Source organism: Cupressus sempervirens, chromosome 5 (assembly GCF_028749045.1).
Source record: "Cupressus sempervirens isolate cs-2001-9-10 chromosome 5, ASM2874904v1, whole genome shotgun sequence".
Lineage (NCBI taxonomy): Eukaryota > Viridiplantae > Streptophyta > Pinopsida > Cupressales > Cupressaceae > Cupressus > Cupressus sempervirens.
In genome coordinates, this window is record NC_143122.1 from 476420942 (window position 1) to 476447364 (window position 26423).

At 35.8% G+C, this 26423-nt stretch overlaps 2 protein-coding genes and 1 long non-coding RNA gene across 4 annotated transcripts in view; 1 reads left to right on the forward strand and 2 right to left on the reverse strand.

The window, feature by feature from the left end:
• Positions 1-26423, reverse strand: part of LOC149556821 (uncharacterized) — a 215317-nt gene that overhangs the window by 86968 nt on the left and 101926 nt on the right. For both annotated transcript variants that reach the window (XR_016364788.1, XR_016364789.1), the window contains exon 3: positions 11398-11462. This is a non-coding gene — a long non-coding RNA (uncharacterized LOC149556821). The remainder of the gene's footprint in view (positions 1-11397; positions 11463-26423) is intronic.
• LOC149556822 (hyperosmolality-gated Ca2+ permeable channel 1.5-like) overlaps positions 1-26423 on the forward strand; it is a 211098-nt gene that overhangs the window by 82724 nt on the left and 101951 nt on the right. The window contains exon 8 of the mRNA XM_089831377.1: positions 10456-10796. Within this exon, the coding sequence (XP_089687503.1) occupies positions 10456-10796 (341 nt within the window). The remainder of the gene's footprint in view (positions 1-10455; positions 10797-26423) is intronic.
• Positions 1676-4366, reverse strand: LOC149556823 (uncharacterized). The gene is made up of 4 exons (XM_089785927.1): positions 4218-4366; positions 3920-4107; positions 3766-3824; positions 1676-1753 (listed from the first exon to the last, which is right to left on the reverse strand). Exons 1-4 carry the CDS (start codon positions 4364-4366, stop codon positions 1676-1678), a joined length of 474 nt encoding a protein of 157 aa, XP_089642053.1.

Genomic DNA, 26423 nt, shown 5'->3' on the forward strand with positions numbered 1-26423 from the left:
ATGATGTTAAAAAGTTGTTTAGTATATCTCAAAATTCATCACTTTCATCAAAAGTCATGTAAAGATTTAAAGGATCCCTCTACTAAACTGAAGCATGTCATCATACTGTAGGCACTCCTCGTGAATGGACTATTAGCATGAAGGGACACATATGAATCCAATTCAACGATTGAGATTTTGTTAGAGTAAAAGAATATTTTTGTAATATCTCAGGTGTTTGATAAGGACATTCAGTCTAATTCATGCCCAGTGAAAGAATTAGTTCTTGAAGTTCATTGAAGTTATGCTTATTATGTAGTTGTTTGTGAAACTATGCTTAATGGCAGTACTTATGCAACTATATGTCTCAGCTTTAATGACAATCCTTGGACTCAAGCAAGCAAACATTCAGACAGCACCCACATAATACTACATACCACATGATGATAAATTCTGCCGATCTCTTGTCCACTGGATTTTCGAACAATCAATCTCAGAATGGTTGTTGGTGTTTACCGGAGATTCACACAAAGCATATTCCAAGTAGATGCCCGAAGACGTTGAAGCAATATAGAACACACTAGAAATAAGCCTCACTAGATACATCACTAGTGAATGGAAGAACTGTCTAAATACCATACATATAGTAATGCCAACTGTAACATGTTTGCGCGAGAGAATGGAGCCCAAAAAGTAAAAGGATTAACAAACTCAATGTGCTGTAAGAAATGTGCAGAGAAGTCTGAGAAACCCGCGAGGCAGGTTTGAAGCAATAGGAACTCTTATCGCAAAGAATTAGAAAGTGATGCCGATAAAAGCATTAATAATTATTATTTTGCCCTAAGAAATAAACTTTAAAGGGTGCAATTTAGTTTTGGGAAAGAAGTGACTTTTCATTCGAAAGTTACATCCACCCTTTTATTAATGTATAAATTGGGGTATATTGAAAACAACAAGACATCAATATTCAAACATTCATACACTTTGAAGAAGTATTTTATATTTATTTATTGTATGGAGGAATAAGGGGCTCATTATGACTTTGTAATATAAATTCTATTATTTTATTTTAATAATAAAACAAAATGTTCTTTGTTTATTATTAAAGGCATGGAGATTTAAACTGTAGGCAAATCGTCTTTTGTAATTATTTTTTGGAATCTGTATACAATAAAAATATTGGATAAGTGGACATAGTCATTTAGCATTTTGAATTTGATCATCATAGATAGTGTGAAATATTTAATTGTTTCTGCATCTATGTCTAGTTTGTCTCCTTTTACCCAAGGAGTTAAAATTCAATCTAAACTAATTTAAGATTGCATAAATATTTGATCTGTTGCATCTTGATTATTTAATTGTTGGCAGTATAAGTGCTTAAGAACTTTATAAAGTTTACGTAAAAATTCACTGAAGTTGACTCTATTGCCCGGATGAGCAGAGGCATTGGTCTCTTTATTAGTAAAGTCAGAAAATCTATAACTTCCTTCCTACAAGTATCAAATTAATTATTATTCAATTACACAAAACATTTAACCATTATTTAGCATCTAGTTTTCATTTTTGAGTTCGAGGACTTGCTAGTCGAAGAACTCCAGAAGTTTAAATTCTCTTTAGAAAAGCTCTGTACCAAGTGATCAGGTTTGAGGAGAAGGTCTACCCGCCTAGGTGTAGCGGAGCCTGAAGTGCAAGGGAATCAAGGCGATTCTCGTTTGTTGGCCAGAACTGATTGCGGAATCCTATCAGAGAAATGGCAAGCTCTTGGATTTCCAATCTGCGGTTTTGGGAACCAACAGGATTGTAATTACCCTGATATGTAATAAGTAATTAAATAAAAGAATATAATAATCAAATTAAATAATTAAACAATTGATATTTTATGATATGATAGAATCTATTACCAAACCAATATAAGGTAGTAAGATTACATCTTGGTTACTAATAATAAATCCTTATATATATATAAGACATCAAATAAGAATGTACTAAATACATACTAATCTATTTTGAATAATTAAATAAAAGTATAATCTAATTAATAAGATTGATAAATATAAGTTTAACCCTAACTTAATAACATCAACATACCTTAACCATGCTTAATAGCTATGAACCAACACACTCCAATGTTGGCACGTTAATAAGAGACCCCAAGGTCACAACCTTTCAATAAGGCATTTGGAAAGCATATAACTCCCTTGTTTGGTACGGAATAGAGGGCCCATCGAACAAAAAAAAGCATCATTTGAAAAAAGAAACACCATTGCAAAATTATAAACAAGATCGCACCCTACAAGTAATATCGTTGGAAATTGAAGACAATTATTATAAGGAGTGAGATCACGGAAGAAAATACCATTTCCTCCACAAAAGCTAAGTGCACCATACTAGGAAGCACCGAATGATGGGAATGAGAAATGCAGAAGTCGAGTTACCTTTATTGGAGGATTCAATAATAGGGCACATCCTTTATCATAGCCATTATCGGGCAAAGAATGAAGTCACTTAGACATGAAAGGCATTTCATATAAAAGCGTGTCAAATAAAAAGATAACATCCAAGAAAGCCAAAGAAACAAAGCCCATTCTACGTAGGCATCAGGAGGAAAGTGTCACATCTAACTAGTGACTCCATCAACTAAGAAGACTTACAGTTCATATTATAGAGGGAACACAATATATTCCAAATCATCATAATTTGCAAACACGTCACAAGCAAAGGTGGAATAGTAAAGAAAGATATAATATTACCTCACAAACACGAGTAATCAGAAATAAAGAAAGCATTTGATCTAATATTATAGAGGGCACTAGTCATCTAAATCAAGATCGCTCCAATTGGTTGTCAGAGTAGTTAAAATACATATATACTATAGTTGGAAAACTCGCCAAATGCAAAAACTCGCCAAGCCCCCCAAAAGTTTAATCGGGAAAAACTTGGCGATTTTTAAAAAAAACTCGGGAACCTAAAAAACCGCTGAAATTTAATTAAAAATACATTTATTTTGCAAAATTTAATGAGAAGATGCATCTAATAAGTTAATTAAAGACAATACAAAAGAAAGAAAGAAAGTTTAGAGATATATAAATGTATAATGCGTACAAAATTGCATTCTCATGCAGAATGCTCATGGTAGGAAGCAAAATAGTAAATTACTAAATAGTTTCAATTTGTCAAACTAGAAGTAAATACTAAAAGTCTAAATACATCAATACAATTTGACAATGTCAATCACATCTTCCTCTTTCCACTTGCACTAGCAGGAAAGCGAGGGGGTCTAGTCCTAGAAGAAGTGCCCCGCACTGGGATAGGGCATGAGCTGCGTGACTGTGAACTTTGTGGCTGTGCCCCCTCGCTCGACATCCCTACTGACTGGCTCGGCGTCCTAGAAGAGGATGCATCTCCTCCTAATGGTAATGCTTGATCCTCGCCTGAATCATCATCATCCTCGTCCTCATCCTCAATGTCATCCATAGTGAACTGAAAATCAGTGTTAGCCTCCCCCTCCATGGCCCGCCTCTCCAAATCAGCGATCTCATCTGGTGTAAACAATGGACTTGGCTCATGTGTTGTCCAATCAGAATAAGGATCTATCTGATCTAGATCAAGCGGACTAGGTAGTTCTAAGAGCTGTGCCTTTTTTATGCGCAACTTAAGATTATAGTGCACATGAATAAGGTCATTAAGCCATTTTTGAGTCAATCTGTTTCTTTTCTTTGTATGGATGGAGTCAAGTAAGCTCCAATTGCGCTCACAATGGGATGAGCTACAAGGTTGGGATAGGACTCTGAGAGCAAATTTCCTTAAATTGGGAGTATTTCCACCCCAACTTGCCCACCAAGCATCTGCAAAACAAAATTAAAAAAGTTATAAAGCAATAAAAAAAAAATCAGAAGCACAACTTATCAATTAGCAAAATTTTTAAAGTTTGACACTTTACCTGGTGCTTGAGTAGATCTTGCTCTCTTTGCTAGCATAGAAGAGAACAAAGGACCCCTTGATTCCACATAGATTTGTTGTTCGGTCACAATAAGGTCTCTCTCCTCTTCACTTGATATCATTCTCTCAATGCATTTAGAGAGACCTTCCATGACCTCTCCATTAGGATCTGAGTAGGAATCATCAGCCCTAAAACAAATAGAAAATGATATCAAGTCTTACTACACAACCTTAAAAAGTAAAGTAAAATAAAGACTTATTAAAATTCCAACTTCAAGGACAATCAATTATCATAGTACCTGAATTTGGGATTGAGGAAGTAGCCTGCTGCATGAATAGGTTGGTGGAGCATATTGTTCCACCTCCTATCAATTATTTCCCAAATAGGGTCAAATTTGAGACTATCCCCGTGATTGTAACTTCTAACAGCCTCTTTCGCCCTATCCATGGCCTCATAAAGACCTCCCATTGGGGATTGCTGCCCATCACATGTGCGCAAGACTAGAACCAGGGACAGAGACATCTACATTTGAAATTTGAACAATACAAATTAGTTAATAACATAGTAAGTTATGAATTGATAATGAAACTTGAATACACTAAAAATATAATGAAGTTACCTCCACAATCTCCTTAGCCTTTGCAAAAAAGCTATCATCAAACACTATTCATGCCACAGCCTCTCCTTCGGGCTTCTTTGAGTAGGGTGAAGCAACCCAATCAGCACACACAAAAATTTGCTTCAAAGCCAATATGTGGTCAAGAATACTTTGCAACATCAAGAAGACCGTTGCAAACCTTGTCATAACAGGTCTCATCAAATCTTTGCCTTTAGTGGCTTTTCTCATCAAACTAAGAACCCATGGGTGATTATAGATATATTTCATGACTCGCCTAGCATCTTCCACAATTGGACTCACCCAATCAAGTTTTCCTATGTCCTCCAAAAGAAGGTCAAGGACGTGTACTGCACAAGGTAACCAAAAAAGTGTGGGATGCCTCTCTTGGAGGATTCTACCTAAAAGATTAGCAAAAAATCAATAATCAATAACAAACTTTCCGTATTTAGTATTTACAAATTACATCAAATCTAAATTGAATAATACCATTATCCATAGCATTACATTCATGATTCATATTGATTCAAATATAAAAAATTAAATCTACCTGCTGCCACATATGCTGCTGCATTATCTGTGATTATTTGCACCACTTCTCTATTCCCACCTCCATGACAACATTCTCCAACATTAAAGCCAATGGTTATTTTTCACTTTGTTGGAGGCATCGACAGATTTCCAAAACACCACATCATCTTTGCAAGCAATCAAGAAGTTAATAATGGTTCTACTTCTTCCATCTGTCCACCCATCAGATAAAATGGTGCAGCCATACTTCTTCCACTCTTTCTTTTGGTCTTCTATCAACAATGTTGCCCTACCAACCGCTTTGTCAAACAACCTACAAAATTTAGGTGTAATATTAAATAAAGTGTAAGTGTTAGTAAAAAATTAGGAAATAAGTTATAACAATTAAGATTTAAAATATAACAATGAACTAAAGTGAATCACAATTATTTACAATTACTAAATAGTAAAATACTAACCTTCCACTCATATCCTTGCGATTAGGCGGCTTGTACCCTTTGCCTGATATTGTCATTGCATTCACCATATTGACCCAATAGGGAATATCAGTGGCATTCATTGAGATATTGTTGAAAAACCAAAAATCAGCTGCTGCAATATCAGTTTGCTCATGCACCTCCTTAAACCATGTAGTGCCCTCTAATGATGGTTGTGCTCCAGGTGTGTTCCTGGGCACAAAATAACCACCTATCCCTGATGGGGATCCGGATGGTGATGATGAAGAAGTAGGAGATGTAGAAGAAGTGGAACCGGTAAATGAGAAATTTTGTTTGTGGATCCGTGGGCCACGAAGAGATCCTGGTATGTTCTCAAGTGCTTCTTCTTCCTCTTGCATATCAAAAGGAGCTCCTTCTGATTCAGCTATGGCTGCCCTCATAGCTAATTTTGCCCTCTCCCTATTCAATTTTTTCTCTTCAGCAGCTGCATGTAGGGCATGGATGAATCTTTTTTCTTCATCAGTTACCTTGAGACAAGGATTTGAGTCATGTTTCTTTATGCCTGCAAGGTCGTATTTGAGGCGGTTTATGCCTCCAGAAATAATTCTCTCGCAGGGAATGCATATCACCTTCCCAATATCATTTGGATTTGGAGCTTCATAGGCATACCGCCATGCCTTATCTCTTGCATTTTTAGGCCGAGTGCCTATATATCCAGATGGGCATGGTGTTTGTGGCCACTCTTCTTGCAGGTTTGTCATTTTTTTAATGGTTGACCGCTGCCCTACACATAAATATATAGAAAAATGAATAAACAAAGTTAGAACTTAGAAGCTAGGGTTTCAAATGATTCAAAGTTTCAAACTGCAAACTTCAACCATATCCTTAGCAAACAACAAACTTCAACCATATCCTTAGAAGCTAGGGTTTCAAATCAAAATGATTCAAAATGATTTTAAATGATTTGAAAACATTTACAAACAAGTTAACAACAACAAAAACAAAAGAACATTTGTTATAAAACTATAAAAAGTTTTCAAACTATGATAAGATGAACATACCTGGAAAGAAATTTATCTTCTAAAATCAGTTAGAATCCTCTACAATCCACTCAAATCCGCCTTGAATCACTTGCAATCAGCCAAGAATGCCTCCAAACCTTCTTCTCTTCACTCCTCAAGGCTCTAAACAATCCAAATACAAGAAAAAATGAGAAAAAAACACATTCACTGCCGCTTTAATCCGTCACAAGCCGCGGGCGAAAATCTCACTAGTAAATTGCAAGTTTTTTTGAAAAACTCGCCGAGTTTTTCGCGATTACTCGCCAAGTATTCGGCGAGTTTTTACCAGTCTGCCGAGTTTTTAAATCGGCGAGTTAACTGGTGAAAAACTCGCCGAGTACTTGGCGAGTTTTCCAACTATGATATATATAGTAACATCCCAAATTGATGTTTCCAAACAGAGGTATGTCGTATTCAACTTTTATGATTTTAATATAGAGTTAAGTGAGAACTTGTACTTTAGAGACCAAGAAGATCTTGGTAGAGGACATTCGTTATGAATTTCAAGTTTTCTAGAAGAAAACATAGAGATTTGAGAGCATTCGAAATGAATGTCGAAGTTCCAAATAGGAATCCAGAGAGGGATTCATTATGGGTCCCTAGAGACAATATATATATATATACATATATATATATATACATATATATATATACATATATATATATATACATATATATATATACATATATATATATATATATATATATATATATATATATAGTCTAGTGGTCAATAATATGCATATGTTAGAGATAAGGGACTTGGTTAAAGGTGGGATCTCTACCAAGTAGTGTTGTAAAGAGAACAATCAAAGATCCCAAGAGGCCCCAGGAAAGGTTCTCTTCGCATGATGATTGCCTAATCAAGAAGTGATTCTCATTAGAGGGTTAGGTGATTTTAGAAGAGTCCTTTTAGAGGGATTATGAGAGTTTAGTAAGGGGTAACATTTAGAATAATATTTAATTAGATCAATAGTTCTAATATGTTTTGGATTTCAGTATACATTTCCTATGTTGTACTAACAATTTGTCGTAGGTTCTAGCATTCCTTTCCTTAAACAGGAATTACTTATTGATTATGAAAAGGCTTATGATAGAGTAGAATGGAAATTCCTTCACTTTATGCTTGATGCTTTGGGATTCCTCCCCTCTTTTAGCCCCATGATAAGCACATTTCTCAAAGGTGCTATGGTAACTGTTGAAGTCAATGGACCATTGTCTCCCAAATTTGAATTCTCAAGGTCTCTAAGACAGGGTTGTCCTTTGGCCCCTGCCCTGTTTATCATATCTGCTAATTCCCTTCATTATCTTATTAGAGATGACTCCCAATCCCCAAAAGTCTTATGGATATCTCTCCCCAATAATGAAGAAGTGGCTAATGTACAGTTTGCTGATAATACAACAATTCTCTTTGAACTAAGTGAGGGGAACATGGAACATCTGATGACTAAGTTGGATATCTTTTGTAAAGCTTCTGGGAGTAAAATTTCTCTCACTATATACATCCTATTAGGATGGAGCACAACCCACCAGATTGGTGTCAAAGTTTTTGGGGGACCCAATCTCATTGTAAGGTATCTAGGCATTCCTTTTGCAGTCAATCCTAACTTTAAGGAGGCGTGGGATTGGTTAAGATTGAAAATTTAAAGCAAGCTTCAAAAATAAAACAAGCACTATTTATCACTAGCTGGTAGAGTGCAGGTCTGTCAGAAGATCCTTTCTTCTTATTCAGTTTACTTTTCTTCTGCCTGGCTGTTCAATCAAAATCTATTCCACTATATCCAAAAACCAGTTAGAGATTTTGTTTGGTCAGATGGGAAAGGTAATAGGAAAAGGCATCTTGTCTCTTGGCAATGGTGTTCCAAGGCTAAAGAAATTGGTGGGCTAGGATTAAAAGACCTCAGGACACAAGGTATTGCTCTAGCTATGAAATCGATTGCTAAAGCAACTAATGGAAATGAACCTTGGAAAGTATTGACCAGGAATAACATCTCAAGAGGACATCCCTGTCATGCTAAGTTCTGGTCTAATTGGAATGCTGCTGATGCATTAGCATTGGAGGTCAATTTTATGTTGAAGGGTACAATGTTTTCAAAGCACTTTGGAAGGGTTGGAGCTATGTCAAACGGTTTGTTGGACAGAATAATGGACTGGAGCAGGACAATTTGATCCGTAGGAAGAAGTCTGTTTGGAGAAATCTACTGAGGAATAGCAAACCCTTAGCTTTGCTTCAAGGCTTCTCTGCTAAAAGATAAGCTTCTGCAGGATCCGTAATCTACAAGATATCATATCTAATGGCTCTCTTATATCCTGGGATTACTTTTATAGCAAATTTTTTTTTCCTTTATCCCATAAAAGAACATACCTTATCCTTGAAGATTCATGCTCCAGACTTGGACTTCCCAAGCAGTGCTACTCTAGTGATTCATGCTCCTTTTAAGTCAGCTGGCCAGATAATTCTCCTCTTCATTGTATCAAAACTAAATATCACTACTCCTTGCTTACCTCAAAATTTACCATTTTAGACCATCTTAATCATGTTTGGAACCTTAATTTACCCCCATCTGAATGGAAGAAACATCTTGTTTCTGTGGAGAAGACCAATTGAGCCTAGAGTGACTTGCTTCCTTTGGGAACTCTTCCTTCATAAACTCCCCCTAAGAAACCAGGTGAAGAGCACTACCTCTGTTTCGTCTGTGATGAGCCAGAAACTGTATTGCATCTTTTCTTTGAATGCCCCTTTTCCAAGGCCCTGTGGAGACTGTTTGATCTTCTACCTGGCAGAGATTTTGATTTAGTAAACATTCCTATTGGCTCCTTTCAATGCAGCAGGAAATATATTAATATTTTTTGGTCTATTTTGTCTGCCTATATGTTATGGTTCATTTGGAAAATTAGGAATGATAATGTGTTCAATGGTATACAGTGGCACCTTACTGAGTCTCTCAGGAGACTCATATTATTTGACATCTCTTTTCAGGTCACTACTATCTTGAAGATGAATGAAGAGAAATTCCCCCAACTGCTGTATGAAGGCAGCACTACAATAGAAAGAAAACAAGTGGCTTATGGGTATACATCTATTGTAGATAAATGAGACTTCAATGTGACTATTGCTGAGTTTTAAGGCAACTCAAAGCAAGAGGCAACTGGAAAGGAGATGATGTACCATCTTCCAGCAAAGGGCAGGAAAACAGGCAGCCACAAGGAGTAATGAGAATCAGTACAGAAATAAACCCCTCCTACAACACCAGCCTCATCTGAGAGAAGTGACATGATGATGGTATTCCACATCTTGTGGTTGACCAAGATGAAGAGTACCATTTTGTGTTCTAGTTTTGACTGTGATGTTATGTGACTAGGCTTTCTGTATAAACTCAGTGTATGACTCTACTTTTTGTTTGGTTGCAGCATAGTTTAAGCAATTGACCTCCTAATGAGACAAATCTATATGTACTGCTCCTTTTTGACTAACTCATATGCAACAGAAAAAGAAAAGAATTGCAAATCATTTAATATTAATGATAAAAAATGGGACATTTATTTAACCTTTATGAAGTCTAAGGATATTTTGCAAAGTCATAACAAGAGCCATGTGCTGAGAGGACTTGAAAGTCAGAAGTTAATGCATATTAGAGACTTTTGAGTGCTTTTTGAGGGATATGACTGCATTTATACTGGGTCTTTATAATGATATTTTGGAGCCAAGCCTTTGGGCCACTTGTACACCTTTTTGAAATGCACTCAGTTGACTGATATAATTAATTTGACACATTTGTTGAACTTGTGAAATATTTTCCTGATATAATTAATTTGAGATATTTATTACTAAGTAAACATTAGTTGTACTTGTGAAATATTTTCCTGATATAATTAATTTGACACATGCAGATAGCAGTTGAGCGTGAGAGGATTATTAAAGATCCAAAAGCTATTATGCCGGTAGGATTTGTTTCATTCAAAACACGTTGGGGAGCAGCAACTTGTGCACAAACACAACAAAGCAAGAATCCTACAATCTGGTTAACAGAGTGGGCCCCTGAGCCACGTGATGTATATTGGCAGAATTTACCCATTCCATTTGTTGAGCTTACAATTCGGAGATTGGTGATATTTGTTGCTGTCTTGTTTCTTTATATTCTCTTTATGATTCCAATTGGACTTGTGCAGTCATTGGCCACAATTGAAAGCATTGAAAAAAATGCACCTTTCCTCAAAAATCTGATAGAATTGTGAGTAAATCATATTTGGTGGAAGGATTTAGAAGCATTGTAAATTTCTGCATAAACATAGATTATCTGTGCATGTTTTTCTTTCAAACCATTAATATTAATTTTTCTGTAGACAAGAGTATTGCTTTTCCCTATAACTGTTGAGTTAAGAAGTAAGGCGACAACAAATCTAAAATGATGTCTAACAAAGCCTGTTTGCATCCTCTCCGTCAATACAATTGGGACATATTTTTTCAAGAAATTTAAGAAAATTAGATATAATTGTTACCAATTTAACATGCCTCTTAAATTGTTATGTTTTACGCTAAACTAAATATGTTCTATCTGCTGACTAAGTATGTTTAGCTGCTGAGAATGTATAGTACAGAACGAAAAGAATGCAGTAAGCAAAAGACAAGAATCATACAAGTACTGGAATAATATTTTTTATTCAAGTATTCAAAAAATATTTTACAAAGTGTTCACGTTTACACAGTACTTGAATACAAAGCATTCAAATATTACTAACGCTCTCAGCTCCTAACATAAATATCTGAATTAAACACATTGTACAAACAAAAAAGTACTGAAAAAGGAAGATAAGAGAAAAGGCATCCATTGCCTGAATGAAAGGTTGTTGCGCTGAACGCTGAAGGGCTGATCCCGCATCTCCATCTGGGAGTAAACCTGCAAAAAATGAATGAAGAAATGGGTCAGTTCATATGAACTAAGCAATGAAAAACTTTCCTATCATCTATACTTTGTTGTTTATACAACATGGTTATCCAGATAACTATGCTAAAAGGCAAGAAGGCAAGAAAATCCGAAGAAAATAAAACATGTTTTTACTAATGAGTTTGTTCCATGTGCAGATACAGGTATGAAGACTTGAGGCTATAGAAGAATCATGCGTAAGTTACATGCATGAAGCCTTTTGGCTGAGTTTGTTTGGGCAAAGACAGAAGATATTGGGGAGACTGTTGAGGGGGCATACATAAGTTGTAGGTATGGGACTTTCCGGTTAAAACAATGTAGCTGATTGAAGACATTGAGGAGATCATTAAAAGGATGTGCATAAGTTACAAGCATGAAACTTTTTGGTCAAATCAAGGAGGGGCGAAGACCAAAGATTTGAGGAGATCATTGAAGGGACGCACATACACTACAAGCATGGAATCTTTTTGGTTGAATCATGTAGCGGCAAAGGCAAAGGACAAGAGGAGACTATCGAGGGAGCATACATAAGTTTCAAGTATGGGACCTTCCGGTCAAATCATGGAGGACATGTAAAGTTGGAACTATTAGGCATATATAAGGTTCAGTTATTTTTGCAAGCATATTTCAGCGTATATCAAGAAAGTACGGATGCAATCAGTCACAAGGATAGTCAAAACTAAGGATCAAGTGCCAAATCAATAGAGGAAAAGAGAAATCTGTTGCAAGAAGATATAATAAGCGTAAATAGGGGCATTAAAATCAAGGAAAAACATTACTGTATACTGTTTAACAATGTGAAAGACGTACAGAAATAATAGGAAAGGTAAAGGGACTAGTACTTAAACATGTGTTAACATCCAAGGTCAAATCAAGGGACTGTTATCAAGTTGTAAACAAACAGGAACATAATGAGCATCATCTTGCTGTTACGGAAACAAAAGGTTTTGTGGAATACATAACCAGTTCAAGATCCCTTAAAGATAAGATGCGAATATCAAATGTTTATGTTTAAAAGATTTTGACATTATTTTAGAGATGTTGCAATAAATATTCATGCATAACAGTATATGAAGGGAGAATTATATTCAGAGATACTACAGCAACAGGGTTCAAATCTTTAAAGAACAAGCCACATTGAGGTTTGAAAGAATCAACAGCAGGTGCAAGGTTACTAGTTGAAACAATGGTAATGCAACATCTTGAAACTAGAAAAAGAAAGATGCCAAAGAAGATGCGTATGACAGTATAGAAGGAGTATTAAAATTTGCAACAGTAAGAGTATTCAAGCCCATATAAAAATTTGAGAATATTATTTCACTTCTCTTCATATTCATAATATACACAAAATGAGGTTCTTATAGATTGCATTCAGAAAACAAACAATCTCAGGGAAAATGTTATGCAGATTCATTAGGATTGAGAGCCATTATTTAAAACCATTATCAATCAAAGAGATGCAAGACCTAGGTGCAGATTTTAATGATGTTATCTCTTATTTTTATCAAGTGAATGAAGCAATCTATGAAAAGAAAGTATAGCCATTATTTAATGGTTCATATATCAGAGGTGCAAGAAATAAAACCCATAGCTAGAATCTAACAGTAGGTCATTTATTTTCAAGAAGAACAGTTGCTCACATCAGGGTTCGATTTTTCTTCTTAAAAAAAAAGAAGCCAGTAAATGTACCCTTCACAGCATGTTTGAGGTAGCAGCAAAATAAGCTCTTATACAGCATCAAGTGTATTTTATGAGAAAAAACTAAAAGAAAATATGCAGACCCATATGTAACAATGGAGATTTTTAAGCTTACAACTGAAAAATCCGCAGTAAACATCCAAGAAAAAGGCTCATACCAATGAGAATGGCACCCAGCACTAAACAGCAACATGAGCTCGCAAATGGAGAAAAACCCATGAAATTTCAACTATAATATGCCCAGATTTGCGGGTTACTCACAGTAAAGATGGTATCAAAAATAAAACCCGTGAGCATGGCGTCTCATACCAGCAGGAGAGCTCGGTATGTTCAAGCTACAGCAACAACTCATGGCTGCCCCAAAATAGAACCCATTAAACACTTCCAATAAAATCAAATGCATGGAGAGAACCCAAAAAAAAGAGATGGCGTCTCAATGCTGTCCAGTATCAAATAACCCGCAGGCCAAAGGATCAATAAAAATGGCGTCCATGATTGAAGAAAAATCCGCATGGTGAATATACGACAGCAAGAATATGGCTGCGACTAGGGTTTGAAGGAAACCCTTCATCACACCTCATGTAAATGAGCATAAACACACCACAAATGATGTTGTTGTTTATTGTTTTTTGTTTTTTATAAGCAAAATATGCCACATTTAAATGCATTTCAAGTCCATGCAAAATCAAGTGCATGAGACTCAATATATTAAGTCCATATGCATAACTTTTAATGCTAAAAATAAAATATGCTATGGACTTAGTATAATAAATAAAGCACAAAGAATGTTAATCTTATATATATTAAATGTTTTATATCCATTATAATCATTTGATATATATAAAATTAATATATAAAAACTTATATTCCCCTTTAAATATATTTAATAATAATAATGTGCTATAAATGAAATATTATATGAAACACATTAATATTATTAAATATATATAAAAAGAAGATTTATAATTGTAAAATTAATAAATTAAATGGCTATCATTATAAGGCCTTTAATTTTTATTAATTACATAAAAAGGGGATTAAGTGGATTTAACATTTTTAATATGCCTAAATGCAAGGAGAGCTATATTTAGAAGGGGAAAGAAGACATTCAGTTAACGTTTGGATATAGGGATATTTTTGAGGCCAAGTTCAGTTCCGGTTTCACATGCAGATTTGTGAGTTATTTGATAATATTTTTAGCAATCCATGGAGCAGATATGATTAGTTATGCATGCAGTTCAGATTGAGGGCTTATTTTATGCATATATTGCATAATTACAAGCAGTTTCACATGCTATTCTTGTGGGTTACTCAGTGCATCCGAGTTTGATCATTTTGTGCATGATTTTGGAAAGTTAGAGGCAATTTTGAGTTATCCATCAGTTGGGCAGGTGGTTGAGTGCATTTTTCAGAGGCTCCTTCATTTTTTTTATCATTTTTTGGTGATTCTTTCTAGGCATGATTTTGGAATCCGAGTGAGGGTTATTTTTCTATAAATTGTACTTTCACTTCATTATGAGGGACCTTCTTTCGGATTTAGATTTTGGCACATTGCAGATTTTGAGTTGATTGTAAGGGCATTTGTAGCAGAGATTATTTTTTCAGCATTGATTATAGAGATTCAGCGGTTCCTTCTTATAGATTCTTGTGCAATTTTGTGAATTTCTTACTTTAATGTTGTGTTCGCCTTCATTTTAGTTACGTTCCTAGTTGCATATTTGAATCGTGATACATGTGATTGCAGGTCTATGTTTGAGATTATTGTTTTCTTGCAGAAAATTGGTGAAACTTAGGTATCCCTTTCAAAGCAGGAGATCCCAGTCCTTGCATAGAAACACTTTTGTGATTACGTGTTTGTCTGAGTATTGTGAATCAATTGTCTTTCGTAGTTCGTGCTGAAGTGGTCAAAGTTACATTCAAAACCATTGGTGTGTCACCTCATTTAGATTAGTTTTTTCATTATTCATTCGTTCATATCTTACCCTTATCTCGAGTACAATTTAGGATTAGGTGATCACAATTTAGGAACCGGCCTAACTTCGGGAGATTCTTCTCTCGTTTTAGGACAACCCACCACCCAAGAGAGTTTCCATTGTTTCAGTAGGATAGCTAGATTTTACATCTTGCTACAAGCGCAATCCTGATTGACAACAATAATATTATAAGATGAGATCTTTAGCACTAGAAAGTATATTCTAAGATCCATTTAAGTATGGATAACATGAATATAGTTGAAAAAATCAATAGAATAACCATAAATGTTGAGTATTTGAACCTTGATTAGTATTGTAACTGTTCTAGTATTTTTAGCATTAAAGTACAAATATACGAGCTTGGCATTTTTTAATATCATAATGATCTGACAAGAGTTCTTGTATAAGTTTGCAGAACTGAAGAGAGGTCCTTGGAGGTATTGACAATTAAAATGCTTTAAAATATAGGGATGGTAATTGCATCGTAATAGTTCTTTTTAGATGCATTGTCATTCTTGCTACAAAACCATTATTAGTTTCTTTTATTTTTTACTAGAAATGTAAAATTGTCTACATAGAGATCCTCTTCACGGTCATTTAGAAATAGTTAATACAATAATAGATATGATTAAAAATATCTACTCTGAAACTTCACCCAAACAACCTGGTGCAGCAGTAGGATATTTAACTCTCTTCAATTTGTCCAGAAGCCTATGAACTTTGGATTCATCTATAACTGCCATAGAATTCATCTGAAAAACTCGTATATCTAACACATTACTTGGCATTGCCTCCAATGTATATATCTCACCCAACTCTTCCTCACTCTTTCAGAAATGTCTACCAAGAGTGGTGCGAATGGCACTGCATATCAGATATAGGAGTAAAATGTATCTTTATTAGCTCATGAATTCAGTACAGAGAAGAAGACTAGAGATGGTTAGTCAAGGATTCCCATTCATCCAACCATACACTACTTCGTTCCTTGGTGGTACACAACACATTTAAACTACCTGAAGGCTGCCAAGTTGAGCACAACTGTCAATTGAGAGAAACATATAACAACCCAAGAGTAACAACCAACGACAATTAATACAATGATGAAAATTATTACACTGGCGGATAACCAATATTATCAAACATAACAATAAGCATTGTATGTCAATTACGTTGCGCATACAAGGCATACATAATTTCTGTAACTTTTTAGGATGTCAAAAACAATATCGATGAGGCTCAAAGTTAGAGTTTTTAGCCAATTTATGCAACATCAAAATGTTTGATATTTAAACATGAATCCTCTTTAGTGTAGTATATATCTCTGTTTATGCCATTGTAAAAACTCCAACAGATTCAAACTTCACCAACCTACTGATTTTCTACGCAAATGATATGTTTGCCTTGAAATTCAATAGTTACATGAATTTTCTTTGAGTTTTCACAATTTGAAGTCAGGTATTAAGAAAGCTAAGGAATACAAATGTAGGAAGGAACCAACTGAAGACATTGAGAGTAAGATGCAAGTGACAAATAGACAATGGAATTTCCACTATTCTCAATAAACAACATTGATTTGCCTATTACAACAGAGAGGCATACCCAAATATGAAGAGAGTTTTTGATATCAAGATTCTCAGTGCTGCAACAATAATAATATTGCTGAAAGGGCTTGGTCCACTGCAAAAAAATACCTGAGACCCTTGATGATTACGTTCAATCTGCTCAAACTTTAACAGATGATGAATTTAATATACTTCAATGAAACCCTTCAAGCTGATGTACTGTAGCATTTCACTGTTCACGTGTTGATGTAGCAGCAAGATAAAAACCTTGAAATCTGGTTGACTATTGCTGCAATAATGAAGCTACTGGTCTACAATAGATGAGACTTAAAAACACTTCAAACCCTCACACAAATCTGCTCTTTATGTTTGGATCGGAGTCCTGGATGAAGCCACAGTATGGAAATGATTAAGTTGATCTATCACAACCTCAAAATCGCAATTACAAGGAAGAGTTTTTGTTCTTCAAATCATAAAAATGGCTGAAACCCTTGGTTTCTCTTCCACAATCATAGATCTCCAAAAGCACAGTCAAAATGATCAACAATAATGAAGCTATTTTCTTTTTGAGATCTTTTTATAACACCAATATCCTTAAGAACATTTAAATTTTCATTAAAATCCACTTTCAGGTTTTTAATTAAAAACTATAGGATCTCCCTAACTTGGGCGCTCACTCATGCAACTATAAACTTACTTTAAGTGATTTTAATTGAGGGTCATGTGCCCATTGATTATTAAGTACGGTTGTTGACTTTATAATTGCATTTTACAAATAATTATTAATAGAGTAATAACTTTACTAATAATTAAAACAACATAAATGTACAAATGATCATTATTTCTCAATTTCTTCTGAACCTTGAAGTTAATTATTGCATCCATTGTACATCCAAGTGCCTTTCTAAAATGCAAGGGTCCCTCCTTATCAACCACTGACTTACTAAACATAGTAAATCCCACATTATCTAATCAAACTAGTTATGCATTATAATCATAGCCTATTTGGGTGCCCTGCAATAAACAACCCTAACTTTCCAGAAATAGTCACTTACTATAAATAGTAATTGAGCTCAATTGAGTCCAATGAAGGCCAAACCTAAACATAAATTGAGCTTTGACCAAGAATATACACTAATATCTACCGAAAGGGGACTCTCTATCCAACTGCCTTAGCCTACGAGGGCCAGAGATAGGCTAATCCAACAAACTTTGATGCTTGCAAAAATGCAAATATTGCAGTCTACCTTTCCTGAGATTTCTTATCTCCAAGTGATCATAACTACAAAAGAAACTCCACTACACTAGAAGTCCAACGGAAGACAGTGAAATGTCCCATGCTAAAAACACAATTGTTGTTTCCCCAGCATAACCAAAAATATGCAAAGATGAACAACAAACCAACTGTGAAAACTCTGCAAACTGAAATTGTGCATCTAAAACAAATCAAGTACATGAGGATCAAATGTGAAACTACTAGTAATCCACACCATGTACACACTGCAACACTCTCTGATGTACCCAAACTAGAACCCCAATGCACACGAAAGATGCCATAGCACACTGAAAAGTGTCCAAAATATAATTGGATCCCAAATCCTGAATAGAAGTCTACCAAGAATAGTATCCACAAACTCTTTTTGCTGAAGCCTGATCCTAACTTTATCATACCAAAAGTGGTGAAGCCAACCAACAAAACCCACCCAAACCATAGTGCTACCCTTATCACCACTTGGATCTCAATGCAATTGATACTCAAATCTGTTGATGCGAGTTTTGTATCACTTACATAACATATTAGGATTTGAATATTCAATACAAGATATCAAACATGCAACTCCTCTCTTGAAAAGTTATTACTCATGAAGACATAAGAAATAGCTCCAATGTTCCTTACACCGTTGGATACTCACTCAGTTTTATCGATGTGATTTGCTGGTAATCATGTAGGCAGCCTTACACTATTCATTTGAGGATGACTTGGACTTTGGTGGAATGATGGAGATGATGATGGGTTTGTGAAATATGTGAGTGGCAGATAATGTTGATGGTGGTGGTGATGGAGGATGTGTCTGCCAGTGATGATGTTGATGGGAAAGTGATGGTCGTGGAAGGTGAGTGGATGTGTTCTAATATTTGACCTACTCTAACTTGCTTCTATAAGCTTCGACTACCCAACTACTCACTATTCTACTCCTACTCCTATGAATGGAAGGTTAGCAAATGGACGGGGATCGTACCTAATGAGAGCTGACCAGCAGCCTCACTTCCACAAGTGCAATGATTCGAAGGAATAATAAACTAGCTTACCACACAAAGCTTCCCAACCAGCCGCTAGGATGCTAGTGGCCTAGTATTGATCCCTATCAAACATTTACCAATGCTACCATACAACTATCCATCTACTTTAACTTCACTTAAACAACTTCAAATGCAACCAACTTTAATAACTTGAAAAGAAATCTAAGTGGAAGTAGAAAACATGCAATAACACCCAATGTTTTTAATCAACATGCAAATCGCAACAATGAAAATGAGAGCAATTTTGGTATTATCTTCGCAACAATTTCTCCAACCCCCTTTACAAATGAGAGAAAATGGCCTTTTATAGGGGCCAGAAATACAACAGATGGTGGAGATCAAAACAAGATCAATGATCTAGATTGGATCCTCAAAACCCTAATTAGGGTTGCCACCCCATCGGCCAATGAGAAGCTACCACCTCATCAATGGACCAATGAAAAAAGTGCAAAAAGTGGCAACCAATGAGAAGCACCAAAATGGTGGCCAATCAGAAATAGACACTTGTCCTATCCTAGAAGAAAGGAAAATTGCCACTTGGGCTTACATCAAATGATCTTCTAATATAAATCTTCCCTTTTCTTTCATCTTCTTAGCTAAGACAATGAACTTAGCTAGCCTTTCGTTAACTTCTTCCATAGGAGGACAAGGTGTGTGCTTCGCCCTGAGTTCCGCTGACTTCGCCATGCCACTTGCTGCTTGTAGTATCCTTTCGTGATCCTTCTCAAATCCAAGAAAAGTATTGAGAGAGAAAATGGTGCCCAAATGCTTCTTCTTGATAGCAACCTTCCCCAACTCATCCAACCTCGATCCAAAATCTATTTCATTGACATCCTCTTCTCTGATGTCTTCAAAATAAAGGGCTGCTCCATTGTAGCTCATCATGGTCGTAATGGAAGTGTCGATGCCTAGGCCGTGATGTGCAACTGCCTTTTGTATATCCTTTTATGGTACCGCCATTGGTATTTGGTTATTCGCTTCATTTTCGAGAAGAAGGGAGTTTTGGGCATCATATCCTCTTTGTCTTTCTTAGTGTTTGCCCGCTTGGGATTCTTACTTGCACTACCATCCTCCATGCTCGTCGCCCTATTACGGAATGGTAGAGTGGTGGACCAGAAGGCAAGAAGAACCAAGAGGAGCAATCCTTAGACTAGAACGAAAGATGGATGTCAACTTAAGGACCCCTTGCAACTCTAGATGATGAAAATTACCTCTACCTATAGCCAAGGGGGATTGTCCTTCCTTTAGTCTATCCTTCATCCGTATCATGTCCGCTGTACCGATATTGGTGTCGATATTCTCTTCATTTTCGAGAAGAAGGAAGTTTTGGGCATCATATCCTCTTTGTCTTTCTTAGTGTTTGCCCGCTTGGAATTCTTACTTGCACTACCATCCTCCATGCTCATCGCCCTATTACGGGATGGTAGAGTGGTGGACCAGAAGGCAAGAAGAACCAAGCGGAGCAATCCTTAGACTAGAACGAAAGATGGATGTCAGCTTAAGCACCCCTTGCAACTCTAGATGATGAAAATTCACCTTAACCAATAATCTTACAGCAACTTTTCGGAACCTAGGATATGACTTTCAAGAATTTCAAATCCCTTTGCAAATCAGAAATTTATCATGCAATTCACCTCCAAATAAAATTACCCAACCTAGGGCAAAAATCGCAGCTTCTTGAAAAAATCAGCATTTTATCTTCCACAAATTTCGGCTCCCACAAATTTCGCCCTCCACAAAATTCAGCAAGCAAGAAGAGTGCAGATCTGCTCTTGCAAAATCACTAACACCTTGAGAAGGAGAAGTAAGAAGTGAGGAAGAAATGGGAGAGAGGCCTCTACCCAACTTTCTTCTTGGACCCTGGGAGAAAGAAAAACAAATAATTAATGCAAAATTATGGCCCACAATTAAATACTTAACCAAAATTAATTTTGCCATGATGAAAATTAACTGTCTAAATTGCCAATTAGTTCTAAATTGCAAAAAGAAATTAAATAATGCCTTAAGATGTTAAATGCTTCCATTTAATGAAGATTTAGTAATTAATACGTCTAAAAAATGACACCAATTTCATTAAAGGCAAAAAGTTTTCAAGGCAATTTCTATCTATTAAAGCCATTTTTTTTGCAATTTCTCTCCAAATTGATTTAGCTATAAGCAATTTTAGCTTTTTAACACATAAAATTATTTCTCTAGAGCCTAAAATCGATTTTGCAATTTTATTTCACCATCACAAAAATTAATCCTTTTCACCAAAAATAATCAAGATTTTCCAAAAGACCAGATTTAACAAAATTTTCATTTTTTGAAAATTATCCAAATTTATACAATTATATCCAAATTTTCAAAAGAAAACGTCTAAGTGCAAAATTTACAAGTTTATCCTGCCAAGTGTTGCTCTTTTAAAATTTGTTCGGCCTAAGGATGAAATTGGTGGCTTTGGAAAATCAAGTTGAAACCGGTTGAAAATAAATCTAACCCTCTCCCTACTGGCCCTGAAGGTGTCCAAGATGTGAAATCTTCAAATTTGAAACCTCTGGACCGAAAATTGCTAAGGCAATCGAAAAAAAAAGGGGGTCCCCAAAATTTTGGGGCGATGGTGTGAAAACCTCACAACAAAATCCATTTGTACTATGGAGATAAGAACATCTGAAAGTGTCTAGAACATAACCACAATCTTCATCCTCTGCAAGGCTCCCATGGATGTGCCAACTCTGTAAGTAATCCAACTTGTAGCCACTAGTCCCATCTATTATAGATGGAAAACACCCATCCCACAAAGGAAGCTATAATCCTAGAGCCAATTTACACCTATCCATCATTAAGTCCTCCACATGTGGATCAAAAGAAAAATGATGAGCTCTTCTCACTGTGTAGTTATGGTAGAAAGCTCCAACTTGTGTCAATGGATCATCGCTAATAAATCTGGAATCAAGAGATCCAATCTATGACCTCGAACAACTGATATGACAAGAGCTCTAGTAATTCTCTTTGCAAACCTAGCCTCAAAATCTATATAAGTACTTTGGTCAGAGTATTTACACTTTCTCCCACCAACCGCTAAATGTCGCAGAAACCTCATATTAGAGTATCTTAAGCAAGTTGAAATGGACCACCCTGAAACTTCAAACTCTCAAGCATGCACCCAATAAACGAATCCATGCCATAGAAATAATGAGACAAAATCAACCATTTCTTTTGCAACGTTAAGCTAATCAAATCGACTATGTGACGTAACAAGTTGACTTCAAAACAAGCTACATAGGATGAAGTAACAGATTTGGTTTCAAGAGAGAGAAGCAAATCTACATGAGAACCACACTCCCAACCAGATGTCACTCTACAAGTCTCCCATCAAGATGATGTACTAGCTTCGTGTACTAACAAACAACTCTCTAGAGGATCCTCTTATATCACAAGGGAGCTAGCATCAATCTGACTTGCATCATATATCATACAACTAACCTCAAGAGAACTTGATGTAGAAAGTCGTTCTTTGCTGCTCTCAACCAAAATATTCATCCCATCTAAGAAAACTATAATGTCCCGATTTCAGGTTCATGCAGTTGGGTTGGTTAGTTCACTATCGTGACCCTTGTGAGTTGACAGTAGGATGCGAGGGTCTTAGTTGTGTGGTTATAGGCTTTCTAGTAGCCTATGGTGTGTTTTGGCTCTGTTTGAGGGACTTACTATTTATAGTAAGTCAGACTGTTGGTTCCAATGAGCTTAGTTGAGTTAGAGAAGTTGGGTGATGCTCTCAGATTTTATTTTGGGCTTCTGGTTTGGGTTCCAAGAATCTTGGAGGGAACATCTATTTATAGTAAGGCACCCTATCAGGTTTATTCATCATCTTTCTTCATCAGGATCACTCTATTGTTGTTAGATTTCAATTCTGATGCTTCTACTGTTTTTTTTGTAAGATAGGTGAATTATTATTATTATTCATCTAAATATGCTGAGGTTGCTATTTTTGTTGGTTTTGTATGTTGGTCACCTCACTATCATAGCTTGTTGGAACCGGGTTGAAAAGTTTTAAATTGTGGGCACAAAAAACAGTGGCCTTGTGTGTCAAAATATTGTTTTATGGTGGAAAAGGTCATTTTTGGGAGCCAAAAGCAATTACTAATAATATTATAATGGCAATTTATTATATTTTAATGTTGTGGAGTTTGTTTGAGAAACTTGTGCCATTTGATGAGAAAGTCATCCGATCATTTATTGATCTTATTTCACTTTGTGTCTTGGTGACATTTCTGGGTCTAAAGTTTGTGCCCTTGCTGAAGTATAAGGGTTTGGGATCTACAACTCAAGTATTGTAGATTTAATTCTGAGTATCCACAGCTGAGGTATTTTGGACTTCTGAGTTTTATTATCGTCTCCTCTTTCTGTATTAACTTTGGCTAAGGAGTGTTTATCCAATTGATTATTATTTCTTTGTCGCTGGCTGAGGGTTTGAAGTCTGAGAATTGTATTGAAAAAAGTGAGCTGCAAATTATTGTTGAGAGCTGATTGTTCTAATATATGCAAATTGAGAGCATTAAATACTGAAAGTAATTGGCTGAGTTGGGCATCTGCAATTATCAATTACAGTTGGGAATTATATGCATCATAGATGTTGCATTCTAGGCACCACAGTTGGCTGCAATTAAACATTTGGGTTATTGCAGACCTGGGTATTTATTGGAAATGTGCATATTCACCTTGCTGCTGGCATCTTTATGAACCATTTGGCATGAAGTTTGCAATCAGACTGGGCTGTTGTAGTTAAACATTGTTTATTGTCCAAATATGTGGACGTGACTATTATTGGAATCAATGTTGCAATGCAATTGCTAAGTTGGATTTGTTGAGTTATGTAGGGCAAGCATAATGGGGTCTGCTGTAACCATTTTATGAGCCATTCTACTATCAGGTTCATTTCTTGTATTTTATTTATTTCATTGCAGCCATTAATGTTATTGAATAAAACTTCAGGGTTATTCTTGTGTTGGGAGAATTGCTTTTCAAATCAGAATTTTCATTTCATGTTTATATGCAAATAACTCTTGAATTAAATACAAAACTACGAAGAACAACATATTTGATCTATTGAAGTTTTCTTGTTAAGTGTTTGACCAAATTTCAAACAACCAATTAGTAAAGGAATTGGAGTTTGTCAATTAATGAGGAAGAAAGTCAACTATCCAAAGTACAAGAGGAATAAACTAGTCATGTGGAGAGGATTGCCACACTTGTGCAAAATGAGGGTTCTACACGTTGTGCAACTTTCAAAGGTAGTATATTTCGAGTTCGTGGCACACTTCATGAGGAATGAGTCACAGTCATGCTTGATAGTGGTGCCAAGCTTAATTTCATTAATTAATCATCGGTTTCTAAAAAGGATTTGCACACGATGAAGCATGGGGGATTCAAGGACAAGGTAGTATGAGAAACTTTATTGCTCTGCACTTATGTGATTCAACAACTAGGCATTACCATGGGAAACTATACAGTGACAGATGATTTCTTTGTGATAGATCTGGATGGCACAAATGTCATATTGGGCATTCAATGGATGCAGTCCCTTGACCAATACACACAAAGTTTCAAAAGGATGGAGTTTTCATTTGAGGCGAATGACAAGAAGGTGGTGCTAAGAGGGATGTCAAATAGAGGACTGAGAAAAATTTCAGTAAAGAAGATAAGGAAATTTTCAGACATATAACTTCGACATTGAAGATGTGAGGAAGGTGGAAACCAATGATTAACCCAAGATATCTACCCTACGCCCATTATTTCAGACTTCAAATGATTAGAGGGCTCATTTGTTGGCTGATTACTCCAAGAACACTTTTGCATGTCACTTGATGGATGGATACATAAATGGTGACATGCATAAGGTGGTTGATGATGTAATTTACTACAATTATAAAATCTATATAGTACATAACTCAACTAAAAAAGATGACTACAAGAGAGATTCATGATCCACTGTTTGCATGATATCTAGGATTGAGTTTGTGATTTCTTGAGGGAAAGCAATTCTCAATCTAGGAGGACTGTAATGTCCTCGATATTATTAAATAATTTAATCAAATGTATGTATGGTCCCGAAACTTCATATTATTATCTCTCTATCCCTTTTTATTTCATTGTCAGAAATGTTTTTGGTTGTGTCCACACATTTGTACTCCTTGAGAAATTCCCCCAAAGCCATATTTAAGGCTGAGTCTATTGTAGTTGTAGGCAAGTGATTTATTTGCATATGTGTACTCCACTTTGAGGTTTAGCTTGTTCGCCATTTTGGAAATGAAAGATCCTCCCTACTTGGCATTCGTAGATTTAGTGGTTAGCAACCATCCTAGTATGTTGTTGGAGATATGATTTTGATATTTCAGTGTGCTTCAAACTTGTGAAGTCTTAATTTGAAGAAAAATTTGTATTGGTTAGTGATATCTATTATCATGTTCTAAATAATATTCATAATCAAAGCTTTCTAGCATATTGTTCGTGGTGTTAGTATTTATCTTTGCAATTCTCACATAGTAATAGTGTCAAATATTTATTATTTATCTTCTATACATATATATCTGGCATATATCAATAATGTCTAAGACTCAACCAAGAAAGCACTTGAAGACAATACCATTCCATTCTACGGAAGAGTTTACACTTAGTACAATAGAAGGGGGTACGGGCCTATGGTGCTACAATATGGTCCTAAGGTGTTATGGTGAGAGAGAATACGACAGTTGTGCGGCAACAATACATTACACATAGCCACATCCTGAACACATCCATCACCATAACCCGTGGATATAAGATCATCACCAAATGCCTCTGTAGAAGAATGTACTATATTTGTAGCTGGTGAAGAATGTGCCAAACTAAACTCCACATTAATCTCCTCATTCTGAGATTGCAACTTCTATAGGGTCGACTGGGCAATCTTTAAAGATCGAAAGTCATCTCAACCTCATAGGTGAGCTCAATTCCTGACTGTGACTTCTAAATGGCGATTTGTGCACTCTTCAAAGAATCCAAAGTCACCTCAAGCTCATAGGTGTGATTATCAACTTGCTCCCGTCCCTAGAGAGCATCATAACAAGTGTAGTCCCACTCGAGAAGATGGTCTTTGTCAACCAATAACTATAAGTAGTTACGCTTTATTATTGCATTGGCTTCTCAATGTGCATGGAATTTTGTGAAGGAAAAGCCACTATCACAACACTCATTCATCAAAGGAGTACTCCAACCAAAGGTAGCCAACATATGATGGGCAACATTAAAGTTCCCTATGGTTGTGACAATCATGTGGTCATTAACCTTAAGTTGCCCAACCAAATAATAAAGACTCTGAAACCTTCCATGCAACTGTTCTGACCAAAAATATGCACCATGATATGAGGTTGCATCTAAAT